The sequence below is a fragment of the Rhodamnia argentea genome, chromosome 8, assembly GCF_020921035.1.
Source record: "Rhodamnia argentea isolate NSW1041297 chromosome 8, ASM2092103v1, whole genome shotgun sequence".
NCBI classification, from domain to species: Eukaryota; Viridiplantae; Streptophyta; class Magnoliopsida; order Myrtales; family Myrtaceae; genus Rhodamnia; species Rhodamnia argentea.
The window spans coordinates 9914852-9927501 of NC_063157.1; the positions used below are offsets into that span (position 1 = coordinate 9914852).

Here is a 12650-nt window from a genome sequence, read left to right on the forward strand (position 1 = left end):
ATAGAAACACTTTTCAGGGAGTATTACTATACATGCCCTAAAAGAATACGGTGACTCGATTGCCTAAACGAAAAGGAAAATCCAAAGAAATAAACTAATATGAGGAAATGGAGAGGTCCACCGATCACTGCCGTCCAATGATTGATGCGGATTGATGGGTCAAGATTCGACTGCTCCCATCAAAGGACGTGAGTCTAATTACGGAGTTTCAAATCGCTGAAAGCGAGGTTAGTTAATTATTAAATAAAATAAAAATGTAATTGAGTTTTAAAAAATTTAAAAAATATAATTAAGTCTTAAAATTTATCGAAAACGTGGAATCGAATTCTAAAACTTTCAACAAGTACAATCCTTCCGTAAATTATATATTTTTTTTTTTGTAAGTTCTAGAATTAGATTGCACTTTTGTGATAAGTTTTAGAACTCGATTGTACTTTTGTGATAAATTTTAGGACTTTTTATACATTTATCTCATATTAAATTAAAAATGAAATTATTGGATTCCAATCATGACGTGTATCTTTCCGTCGGCCACGATTTCCTGACATGTATTTAGGAAACCTCTCTTTGAAAATCCTACTATGAAGAGGGAGGACACGTAATCCACTAGTATTATATCCAAAAACGGTGGACTCATTTTTCTAATTTTCGCCCTTACGTTCAATCAAAAGATTATACGAGTATAAATTTCAATAACTCGAAAAAATTAATTAAAATTTTACCTAACCTTCTTAGAAAATTACCTTTTACTCTTTTCATTATCTACTACAGAATCCAAAAAAGTTGCAATCAATAATTTCACGACATGCTAATCCAAGCTATCTCTTCGGTACCGACAGTAGTGTTAAATGTGAATCTCTCTTTCTTGTTCCTTAAAAAGGTTTATCATGAAGAATGATTGTTGTTCTAAACAAGCCCCGTGTTTTTAGTATTGATAAAAGAAGTTACACCATAGGCTTGTTAGTTCCATGACAACTAATCCTCAGGCGGATTACCATTCCAAGGATTTTCATTTTCCTTTCAATTTGTTCGGACTGCAAAAGATTTTAGCCTCCCGAGAAAGATCTCTTCTTGCCGCCGTCGCCGACAACATAAACTTGCAGTCAAAACGGCAATGGCAACCGAAGACAGTGACCGGCGGTGGTAGCTGCAGTAATTATTGAGTTGGTTCTTTGATAGTTCGTGCTCTTAAGAATTTGGAATTGGATTCTCAATGCTAACTACTACTCACCGATTCAATTCCGCACTTTTTTCAGGAATCTCATTCCATGCGGAATCCAATCACAAAATTCGATTTTTGTTCGGACATGGCAATTATAAGAATCGAAATCCCATTTTTCACGGGAATCGTATTTCGCGTCGAACCAAACGAGGCTTACTACGAGTACCATTCAAAGCGACCGGCTTAGCAAATAAGGTTAGAGATCCGCTTATTCTTCGGCGTTCTTGAGTTAGAACTTCCTCGAAGTAGCAAAATTGAGTGTGTCCAATACCGACGCAACATCATTGAAAAGGGCAATCTTATCAGGTCTGCGGCGACATGCTCATCTATTTCGGGATCTATTTTCCGTTTGAGCTATATTCTCGTGGCAGTAATTATGATTGGAATCGAACATTTCTTGGATCTTAAGTGTGAATTTTGACATTAAAGAGCAGTTTTCTGTTAGAAAGACCAATACAGAATATATTGTTTATGGCAAAAATAGAGCAAAGATGAGCTACGTGAACCTACCACTAATGTTCCGACCAAAAAAATAAAATAAAAATAAAAACCATTTCTTTTTTTTTTTTTTTAAATTTTTCCCTGATTTGAAAATGATGACTAGACGTGCTGACTCGCTGACTCTATCGAGTCTATCCTCCCCCGAACTCAGCTCTGCGTCTGCGCTTGCTTGCGGAAATCGCACTGAAGCTCTCCACTCCACCTGATGCGACAATGGCGACCACCTCTACGCAGCGATTCGGCAGACGGCTCGCCTCTTCGGTTTCTCGCCGGCGGCTCTCGTCCTCCGCCGGCGAGATCGCCGTTCAGCGGAGCCAGAACCCGTCGCTGAACCTCTGCTCCGCGATCAATCAAGCTCTCCACATCGCCCTCGACACCGACCCTCGGTGACGACTCCTCGCTCTCTGGGGCTTCGAATTCTCGTGTCGGGGCTTTTCGTTTTTGGTGTTGAATTTGAGTCGCCGGTTCTTGTTCGCTTCATTTTGGACGAGTTTCAGTGTTTTTGTATTTTTTTTTTCTATTAGTTTGATCATACAGTGATGGAGTTGAGTTTCTTCCATAAATTTCAACATGAAGAAAGTAAGGAAAAAGATTTTTTGTATGCGCAGGTCTTACCAGTCTCTGGTCCATGCAGGATGATGTTGTTCGGTCAAATGATGCGCTTTGTTTTTGTTTCTTTACCTCTGTAAAATGCTCGCAATAGGTCATCAGTCAGCTCCGGAAAAGAAATTTATGCTTAATTATGATCCCTCGGTCCCGTAGGCAGCATCAGAATTTGGATATCTAGTTAACTATAATTTCATGCGGTGAAGTCAAATTTCAGATGTGAAATAGTCTATGAATTGTGTCTCTGTTGTTAATATACGTCTGTGACACTTGTCCTTTATATGTAATTTGTCCGGATAAAGTCGAGTTAACTGCTGCTTTATTGATATTTGGGTATCCTTAAAGTCAAGCTTGCTATACTTATTCACTTCCAAGGACATTCTTGGCGTTTGATAGTGAAACTCATTGTTTGCATTTCCTATTCAGTTCTTATGTATTTGGAGAGGATGTGAGCTTTGGCGGGGTCTTCCGTTGTACGGTGGGGTTAGCTGATCGATTTGGAAAAAGCAGGGTTTTTAATACCCCTCTCTGTGAGCAGGTATTCTTTGTTCAAGTGCTGTCCATGAATTATTGATTATCCTGACTTGTCAGAAGAGAAAAAGAAGTCATCCCAAGATTCTCAGCAGAAAAAAGTTGCGTCCTTAGTGGCCTGGTTGACGATGTGACTGTTTTCCGCAAAAAGGTGTCTGCTTTTGGTGATCAATAGAAAAGTATGATGTATCTTGTCATTCTTTGTCTACCACTCTTTCTTGATCTCCTTTATAAATGAGAAATACTTCACAGATAATGTCTGGTTTGTGGCTTCTTTATCTACTACGTTTGACTGAGCATTAGCTAATTTCTGTTTATCTTACAATGTTACCAACATTGGAAACAAATTTGTAATTCTAAAACAATTCGCATGCAGGGAATTGTCGGATTTGGTATTGGTCTAGCGGCAATGGTCAGTACTTAATCTTTTTTCCCTTATGCAATTCAGCATCGTCAAATCACAATTGTTTTTCAAAATTCCTCATTGGATGTTTTTCTATTCATACCACATTTAGGGAAATAGGGCAATCGCGGAAATTCAGTTTGCAGATTACATTTATCCTGCTTTTGATCAGGTATTCATTCCATCTGGCAAATGTTGTATTGCCGCACGTTTAGATTTTCAGTAACAGATGCTCTTGTTTATGTAGATTGTCAATGAAGCTGCTAAGTTCAGATATCGTAGTGGGAACCAGTTTAACTGTGGAGGTATAGCATCATCAGTATTTGATGGTCAAATGAGATATTCTTTTACCAGCTGTCGCTGCTGAGGTTTGATGTGATATTCTCAGGCTTAACAATAAGAGCTCCTTATGGAGCAGTAGGACATGGGGGACATTATCATTCTCAATCCCCAGAAGCATTCTTCTGTCATGTCCCTGGTATCAAAGTATGGTTTGTGTTCCCAGAATCTGGATTGCTCCTTTCAGATTCCCTTTTTGCTGTCAAATCTTTCCATTTCTTCTGGGAGTCTGAAGGAAGAGACATTTATTTTGCGAGTATTGACCATTACATGAAGAACATGCACGTACCATTTCATTGTTTGGTCATAATTGCTTCTTATGGTTTCTCCCGAATGACTGTATGTGAGGCAGAAAAGGATACAAGAAACCTAAGAAGTGTAGTCTGTTTCCCTGATTGAAAAATTCTTTATATGAGCAGGTCTAGTTCTGGAGACTGATTAATTGAATGACGTGCAACCTATCTAGATGTTTTTCTAATATTAATAACTGAGGCAAATCTTAAGTTCTTAAAAAGCACCAGTGTTCTACTTTAAAATCTCACTAAGGGAGCATCTTTCGACTTCAATGGTTGAGGAATTTGGTGTGTATGATGATTTCCTTTTTAAGTGCATCGGAGCTATTTATGTGATTGGTTTTTCAAAGATAAGAGCTGATCAAATTTGCATCTCTTGAGGACAGATTATGGTTAGTTAAATTGTCCATGGTTTGGCCATAAAAGTTATTCGAGATGTTCACTGAAATTCAGAAAAAAACCTCAATGGAACTTATACTCTTTTATTACTCCATTATGTTGTGGTTTAGACACCGCCCGGCACCTTTCTTAACGATTCTTCTTGTAGGTGGTCATCCCTCGAAGCCCGAGTCAAGCAAAAGGACTATTAATCTCCTGCATACGTGATCCAAATCCTATTGTCTTTTTCGAACCTAAGGTATTCTGTTTTTTACTCTAAGCTCGATGACTCGATAACTCTGTCTAACTTTAAGAACTTATTTTTCGGTGGATCCAGTGGCTGTATCGTTTGGCTGTTGAAGAGGTTCCTGAACATGATTATATGTTGCCGTTGTCAGAGGCTGAGGTACTCTTCTTTAAGCCTATGCAGTCAAAGACTTTAGATTCTAACAAAGTTCCAATGTGGTAGGTGATTCGTGAAGGCACTGATATAACATTGGTTGGATGGGGAGCTCAGCTTTCGATCATGGAAGAAGCCTGCCTTGATGCTGAAAACGTAAGTTTATTCCAGATTATTAAATACTGATCTATCTTCCTGCTGCTGCGGGCCATCTTGAATGTAATTTCAAAGTGCAGAAAGTCTGGAGCTGAACATAATTTTTTTTTTGTTCAGCATTGAAAGTGATGATTCCGACTCCACTTTTCCAACGTCTCGTTTCTTGGAGTTTTCTGGAAAGATGAATGGCATTCTTGTGACCGATTTCCAAATATATTTGTTTGTCACAATGAATGCTGATAGATATCATGCCATTACATTTTCTACAGCTTGAGCAGTACTTGTGGTGTGTAATGTATGTGTCATCTACATATTGATGTTGTCAAACCCCTAGGTGTCCAGACTCCAGATACTGCCACACTTTAGTGACTATCATCTGTTAAAGGGCCTCAAGATAGGTTGATTGTTCTTAGTCATCTAATGTCCTCAAACTCATATTATCAAGAAACTTTTTAGGATGGGATCTCTTGTGAACTGATAGACCTCAAAACTCTAATACCCTGGGATAAGGAGACAGTGGAGGCATCTGTCAGGAAAACTGGAAGACTTCTGGTACATTCTGCTTTCCGCTTTCCCTCTGATAACTCATGAGATTATTGAAGTAAGTCAAATCCCTATTTGCAGATTAGTCATGAAGCTCCTGTAACTGGAGGTTTTGGTGCTGAAATCTCTGCTTCAATTGTTGAAAGATGCTTCTTAAGAGTGAGCATGAAGATATTTGTCTTTTTCCCATTCTTATTTCTATGGCAATACTGGTTCAAGGATATTCTCTTTCTTCTTATGGCTAAATGAGAAGTCTTCTAGTCCCTAAAAGCTGTATTTGTTTTGCAGCTAGAAGCCCCAGTTGCCAGAATCTGTGGTCTGGACACACCCTTTCCCCTTGTTTTCGAACCATTCTATTTGCCCACCAAAAATAAGGTGATCAGATTTTGTCTTGTAGCGTTGCCTTCACATGAGGATAATGAAGTATTTGCTGATTTTGTGACCTTTTGTTCTGGATGCAGATACTGGATGCCATAAAATCAACTGTAAATTACTAATGGGTACTTGACTCTCATTGTTTACTCCAGTCATGCCTTGATATGATGTGCATAACAAATTGTGACTCGCAAAATTTCAGAAACAAGTTGTTCGATACTTCATGCCTGAAGATTTAACTGTATCAACCCCTGCTATATGTGAGAGTCCATGGAGGATTTTTTGGGGTAGTACATGGCTGGGATAAGGAGTTTGTCTTTCCTCGCCTAGGGTGTAATAGACCCGTCAAACTTGACAAGTTGGATGGAGTTTACGAAAGGACTCGATTGCATCAACTTAACAAGTTTTAGAATTAAATGCACTTTTTAAAAAATCTTACGACTCATTTGCACTTTCGTGATTCGTTTCATTTTCTTCCATGGGACAGTAATATCATTGTCAGCCTAGAATGGACGAGGATTATCATTAGATTATGTCAAAAGGGCCCGTAAGAGACCCACTTCAGTACTCTTGAACCAAGTTGAAACTCAGACCCAAAAAAAAAAAAAAAAAAAAACTAAGTTGAAACAGTGAGAAGAGAATCCTGAGGATTAGTAACCAAGTGAAGGAGCTCGCTCAAGTGCAAAATCCAGGCTTGCAAAATTTTCAATCAATTTGGTCACATTACTATTGCCTACACAAATTACGTAGCTTCCAAGTTCGCACTAAGATAATTTTCCACATTTTGCTACTACAAATAAGTGTTGTTTTCTACCTGCAGTGGATAGATTCCGAGCCGGCATGATTACCTCAGTCCTAGGGAGTCAATTCTGCCGTCCTCTTTCATGAGAGCTTCCGACAGCGGGCGATTCTTGTTGGAGTAGTTGCCATCGAAATAATTATCGTGATTGGTGAGTGAAAAAGTACGTTATGTATGGACGATACGGCCAACGCGATATAACCGTCCAACCATATTACCCGTGCCGTATGTGTCGCAATCAACTTCTCAAATCTCCATTTGAATCTCGAAGCTCCTCTTTCCAACGACTGCTTTCCTCACATGCCAACCTAGCGTTGGGCTACCACCGAATAAGACACTACCTAGGACGAGGGGTGAGATTAGATTCGGTTGGAGACGGCTACATTCAGAACCTGAACTGAATCTTTTTTCACCCGCGCTTGTCTGCTTCAGCCTACTTACTCGATCTTACTTCTATAAACAGAACTTTTCTACTCCAACCTACTCTGAATTTGGACGCAATTCACAAGATCAAGTTCCGGCGTACTCAGCGCATTTCTTTCTCTTGAAATCATAATCTTTTGCCTTCCCAAGACCTAAGAAGCACTTCGACTGCTTGATACGGCAACATTACGCAGTCAAAATCAAATTCGGGCGATAATGCAAAATTATCCTTATACCACCACCATTGAGACTCGAGAGTGATCCTTACCCATAATGTTTCTTGAAATGAATACACACTTATAAAATACCAAAGCTATTCGACCAAAAAAAAAGAAAATACCAAAACTAGGAGAAGAATATAGCCAGAGAGCAAACTCACTTTGCTGTTCTTTTAAGCAGTGACAGTCAAGAAAGTCAACTCTGACACCATTAATCTTTTTTAGTATTTCTCATTGGTGACATTAAGAGGAAGCTGTAATTTTGCACACTGGATGCAAGCAAACAAAACGATACTATTTTCTTCCAAGATACATGCACATAAACAACTAGCCTTTCTTGCTCTCCCTTAATTTATCTTCAATTGGAAAGGGCCTCGACAGCAATATCCTCCATTATTTACAACTCAACCCAGTCTCCGCCCTCGATGCCAACCTTTCCCACCCCCCACGACTGCTTGAATCATGTCAATATGATCTCGACATCAGATATCTGTCACCAAATAAAAATCAACAGAGCTCAGATGCTAAAAGCATAAAACCGCAAGAGCCATAGAACATAAGCTTCATGATCTTTCTCTATGTCATACTCCTTTGTTGGATACTTCAGACATGTCCTCAAGTTTACAAAGATCCATAACAAGTACAAGCAGCAACGAGAAAGGAACTTCAAAAATCAATCTACAATGGGATATCACATACTACAATTTGGAGCCAGAAACAGACTCTTTGATTAATATTACCAAAATCACCACATCCCATACGAATAGAGAAAAGAAGTAAAATTGTTCAATACAACCTCCACAAATTCTGAAACTTGAGACTACTCACAAATTGAAGATCTTCAATACCCTATATACATACGTGTGTTTGTTCATATGCATCCGTTCACTTCCGTATGAATATGTGCATGCATGTTCATGTGGAAAGTATATCATTGTGCACGAATGCATGCATGTGTTCTTGACTTCAGATATCATATCCTTATGTTTGCAGCTGCTGCATATATAGCTGCAAAACATAGGCAAGGCTAAGGGGCAAACTTCATCTACTACCAGATAAAGCCCGGAGATGCAAATGACACATGACCCTTTAGTTATGCCAAAAGCCACACATTTACAGAGCAAATGAAAACTGGAAATGAAGAACAAAGAATGCGGCAGCATCAAAAGAATAAGAGCTGTACCATTGCTGGATTTTCCTGAACTCGGTGAGCACAGGATATATGTTCTCAAAGGCAGTGTATGTCTCTTCTCGCACCTGGATAATCAAATAGCATGAGCGAGGCTAATATGACTCCAGAAAAACCCGCAGAACCAAAGATATCTACATAATCACCTTTGCCCCAGTGAGGACAATTTTTCCTGACACAAAGATTAGCAGCACGATTTTTGGTTGTTTCATTCGATATATCAAGCCAGGGAACAGCTCTGGTTCATACTGCCACATAAAAAATAAAAAAAAGACGCATCAACCAACAGTTCCAAGAAATGACTTGTGACAAATTGCAGATTATCTTCCAGTGACAACAACTTTAATATAGAAAACCAGCAATTCTAAGGCCAAAAAAGAGCAGAGGGCTCCTGACATCATAAGCGGTGAGATGTGCAGCTGCAACTTACACTTGAGAAGGCACCATGTGAATATGCAAGACCTTCAAGCCTGATAGGGAATTTCACATCACAAGAACCCACGATATTTTGAATTTTGAAATCCTGGCAAAGAGAAGCACCATAAATTAACTCAGTAACTATAGGCAGTCAACCACGATATTCTGTCACAGAAATAGGGAGAGACATATGTACCTTAAATTTAGCCGGGAATCCGAGTTTCTGAATGATTCGAGCATACTGGCAGGAAGAATAAAAAGTTAGCCTACAAATGATCATTGTCTTGAATTGCATTGTTGTTTCACTCCAAAACAAGATACAAGTTGCAGCATCGACTGAACTTATGGCTTCATGAATATATTGGTAATTTGTTCTCTTATTCATTTACAAAGGAATAATGCTTGTAACAAATCCAAAGACTAACTACTTCTTATGACACCACCACATCTAATTTTTCCATTCCCATTTATTTACAGCTACAAAGATATTGCAGTTCTATAGAAAACCAATTAATTGTGAACCGAACCAATTAATTGTGAACCGAGACTTTGTACGATGGTGCTATTGGTCAGAGGCCATACACCATTCCACTTGTCAAGTTACCTTTCGTGCTGCTAACTTCGATTGTTGTTCACTCTTGGCTCCAGTACAAACCTGAAAAGCATAGTGCACTCAGTAAGCAAAGATAACAACCCTAAAGAGAAGCAATAAGTAGACCTAAGCTATCCTCAAGATGTCAAGGAGAAAGTGCACACATCTTTCAAATAGAGATGACGACGATTAAATGTCGATACAAAGCTTCTCATGATTATGAGATGTGTTGTTGGCCTCGTAATTATCTGCCCGTTTGCATTTCCTGTGTCTTCTAATGATAATGAAGTGCAGACTGCTATCCATAGAGACAGATAGTGGCTATACGTAGTAGGTGGCGGAAGGACGAAGAGATATATAGAGGTGATTGCTTGCTATCTTTTCAATCGGGGAATACTCAAAATTAAATGACTAAATCAATTTAGAAAAATTAACTCCGGCATACAAAATCAAGTTGATATATTTCTATGAATTCAAAAATGACATGGAGATAATTTTCAGCTGCCAACAGAAACAACTCAGGAGTCTTGTCTAACATGACTTACCATTTTCCCTGAAGCAAATATCAATGCTGTTGTTTTTGGCTCCCTTATTCTCATAATTACAGCAGCAAAACGCTGCAAAAGATACACATTTGGAAATGTTAATCCACAGAAGTACAAGAAAGTTTATTTATTGTGTCACCTAAATAATTAACAATATTAGATCTTAAGGAACTAGGTCAGAAACAATTAACAGAGAGAAAGATGCCTAGGTTAAATACCTTAGGATTATACTCAGCATTTCGAGCTTGCAAAGCAATTGCCTTAAGATCCAATTTGCAGTCCAAATTCACTGTAGAGACTATGTTCCTGGATAAGAAACACAACACTACTTATTCTCTTTGGACTGTGTGTTAAGAATAAGCATTGTTCTGATTACTCTCATAGAACAAAGTAAAGCATCTAAATCATCTCGTGAAGGGTAGATCATAGTTTCCCAGGCAAGACAATATCACCCACTCATTGCCATGAGACAATCATGTCCCCATGTTTATGCCAAACAAGCAGGCAAACAATGCAAAGGGAAAAATATAGGGCCACGTTACACCTTCCATTAGCATTATATGGGAAAAGGCAAGGTTTGGACATATATCCACTTTTTCAAAAGAATAGATCTTAGAGCTACTCACACCTATCGATGCATACATGAATTGTTACTAGTTTAAAACCATGACAGCGCCACCCAAACTACTCATGCATGCAAGCATGCACATATTTGGTGAATTTACTCAAGCAATAAAAGTGGCCTCCCCTTTGTGCATGAGATAATTGACAAGTCATTCTTCAGTTGTCGTTGGTTACCAGCAGACATGCTTTCCTACGACCTCTACTTAGTGTAGCCCTTGCATAATCTCGAGAATCCAGCCAATATGACAAATAATGTATGACACAACTATGAAAGATCTGAGGAAGGGCGAATTAAAGTTTGGGAAATGGAGCTGCTCCATTCATCTATCTAAATACTCTAGGGCACAAAATAAGCATTTATAAACCCAGTTTGTATCTGAGAAAAAATACTTTCGTGAAGCTGCTTCAGCTTCCAAAGAGCTACATCAGGTTCAAAAGAATGTACCACAAGCATTCAAAAGTACAAAATACCATAGGTGGAAGATCTGCAGTGATTCAAAACTTAGTTTTCAAGAACTAACCAAGGGTATTTTGCAGCTCCGATTTTCCAACTTTTATGGGTTTCTCTCAACTCTATCGGTCTTGAAATACCAAAACATCTTGAAGAAATTCTACTTTCATCCTTGAAAATTAATCTTATAAAGTAGATCAAAGTGTTAAGCTCATTCACTTCCTTAATCATTCTATCACATTAAAACATCACTTCCCAATCCATACAAGATGACGTATAACGATCCAACACCGACAGCTACAGCAACGTCAAACAAACGGGCTCTCAGTAAACCAGAGAATGAGAAATCGCAGGCGCGAGATGCGAGACTCACTGAAGAGTAGGAACGATTCCTGAAGGATGCTTGGACAGATCGACCGGTTGGCTTCCCTCCAAGCCCTGATCCGCCATGACTCGTCCCTCCAAATCTCCGCACAATCCGACTCAGGAACCCTGTCCGCCTACAGAGTTTCACGAATGCATAACAAGATTAAGCCACCCTTGCGTTACATCATCTCCAAAAAAATTAAAAAAAAAAAAAAAAACCCTAATATCTCTCTCAGATCCCACAACAGGAGAAGCTAATTCATATTCAGTCAATAGAGCTAAACAAGATCAACCCGTCTCTTTTCTAAGCCCTAATCACATCCTTGACCCAACATCCCCCCGAGAGTTCCAATTTCTTAGCCAAGTTCACAAGTTTAAGAACACAGGTTTCCATTAACGACCCAGTTTTTCCAAGATCTGAAGCTGAAAGACAACAGACCCAGATTCTAACACGAGAAAAGATCGGACCTTTTCCTCGGATTCTAGGGTTTGACCGTTGGGATCGGCTCAGGGGACAGATCTGAGCGGAATCTAGGGGGGAAAACCGACGGGGTAGAGCGCCAAAAGTTCGAAAAGGAGGTTCTTTTATAGGCTTTATAGATGAAAGATTTGTATTGGGAGGCTTAAAAATGAGAGAGAGTTTTGAGAGCAGAAGAGAGGGAGGGAGGGAGAGAGAGAGAGAGAAAGAAAGAGGAGACGAGAGATTTGTGAGAGGAGGGGGAGGAGGCTGTGGTGGTCGCTTATGGAGGCGAGGCAGGTTGCGTAGGTTCTTTGGACAGCTCCTGCTTATATTTGGATTCCCAAAGTGCCCTCGTGGGCCCGGCTCCAGGTCGGCCTGTTCCGAGGGGTGTTTTGGGGAATCGCATTGTGGGGAGTGCTGGAGGTACAGGCAACGTCTTGTGACAGTCCAGTGGCTACCCGCCACGTCAGAACGAAAACGCGTCTCGTCGTTTTTGTTGTATCCTGTACAAAACAGCAATTTTGTTTTTTTCTGGATTTTTGTTGTTGTTAAAAGATGCTTCTTTTTTTAAATTAATTTACTCGATTACCATTCAATTCAAATATTCCTAATCAACATCGCCCCATCTCTCAAGCAAGTTAATCTCATCATGTCTTTTTTTTGGCACCATATTTTGTTCTAATCTTTCTCAATAAAAAAAACTATTCCTTTGTATGAGTGAAAATCAAAATAAAAAACCTTCATTTTATAAGTAAAATTATGTTTCATTTTCCTTTTCGCCATCACGAATTCAATAATTTGTTAAAAGATGTAATGTTG

The 12650-nt window shown here is 39.2% G+C and overlaps 2 protein-coding genes across 2 annotated transcripts; one reads left to right on the forward strand and one right to left on the reverse strand.

The window, feature by feature from the left end:
• The first annotated feature begins 1839 nt into the window (after window positions 1-1839).
• Window positions 1840-5971, forward strand: LOC115736515 (2-oxoisovalerate dehydrogenase subunit beta 1, mitochondrial). Its single transcript, XM_030668245.2, has 13 exons — window positions 1840-2109; window positions 2756-2867; window positions 3237-3272; window positions 3376-3435; window positions 3511-3568; window positions 3652-3749; window positions 4443-4532; window positions 4611-4679; window positions 4743-4829; window positions 5286-5381; window positions 5454-5531; window positions 5661-5747; window positions 5834-5971. The coding sequence occupies exons 1-13, from the start codon at window positions 1937-1939 to the stop codon at window positions 5867-5869; spliced, it is 1080 nt and encodes a 359-aa protein (XP_030524105.1). The 5' UTR covers window positions 1840-1936; the 3' UTR covers window positions 5870-5971.
• Window positions 5972-7328: 1357 nt separating this feature from the next.
• On the reverse strand, window positions 7329-12093 carry LOC115736517 (TATA-box-binding protein 2). Its single transcript, XM_030668246.2, has 10 exons — window positions 11840-12093; window positions 11379-11505; window positions 10149-10236; window positions 9931-10002; window positions 9398-9448; window positions 8990-9034; window positions 8807-8899; window positions 8523-8624; window positions 8371-8444; window positions 7329-7677 (listed from the first exon to the last, which is right to left on the reverse strand). Coding segments are annotated over exons 2-10 (603 nt in total). The 5' UTR covers window positions 11456-11505; window positions 11840-12093; the 3' UTR covers window positions 7329-7676.
• Window positions 12094-12650: the final 557 nt, after the last annotated feature.

Bases quoted from the DNA above. Each gene is read 5' to 3' on its own strand.
- LOC115736517 (XM_030668246.2), bottom strand. From the start codon at position 11,455: ATGGCGGATCAGGGCTTGGAGGGAAGCCAACCGGTCGATCTGTCCAAG. The intron at 9,449-9,930 runs GTAAGTCATGTT...TATGCTTTTCAG, and splicing joins TATTTGCTTCAGGGAAAATG to GTTTGTACTGGAGCCAAGAG. The intron at 8,445-8,522 runs GTGATTATGTAG...TTGATTATCCAG, and splicing joins TTGTCCTCACTGGGGCAAAG to GTGCGAGAAGAGACATACAC.
- LOC115736515 (XM_030668245.2), top strand. From the start codon at position 1,937: ATGGCGACCACCTCTACGCAGCGATTCGGCAGACGGCTCGCCTCTTCG. The intron at 3,569-3,651 runs GTATAGCATCAT...TGATATTCTCAG, and splicing joins GAACCAGTTTAACTGTGGAG to GCTTAACAATAAGAGCTCCT. The intron at 3,750-4,442 runs GTATGGTTTGTG...TTCTTCTTGTAG, and splicing joins GTCATGTCCCTGGTATCAAA to GTGGTCATCCCTCGAAGCCC.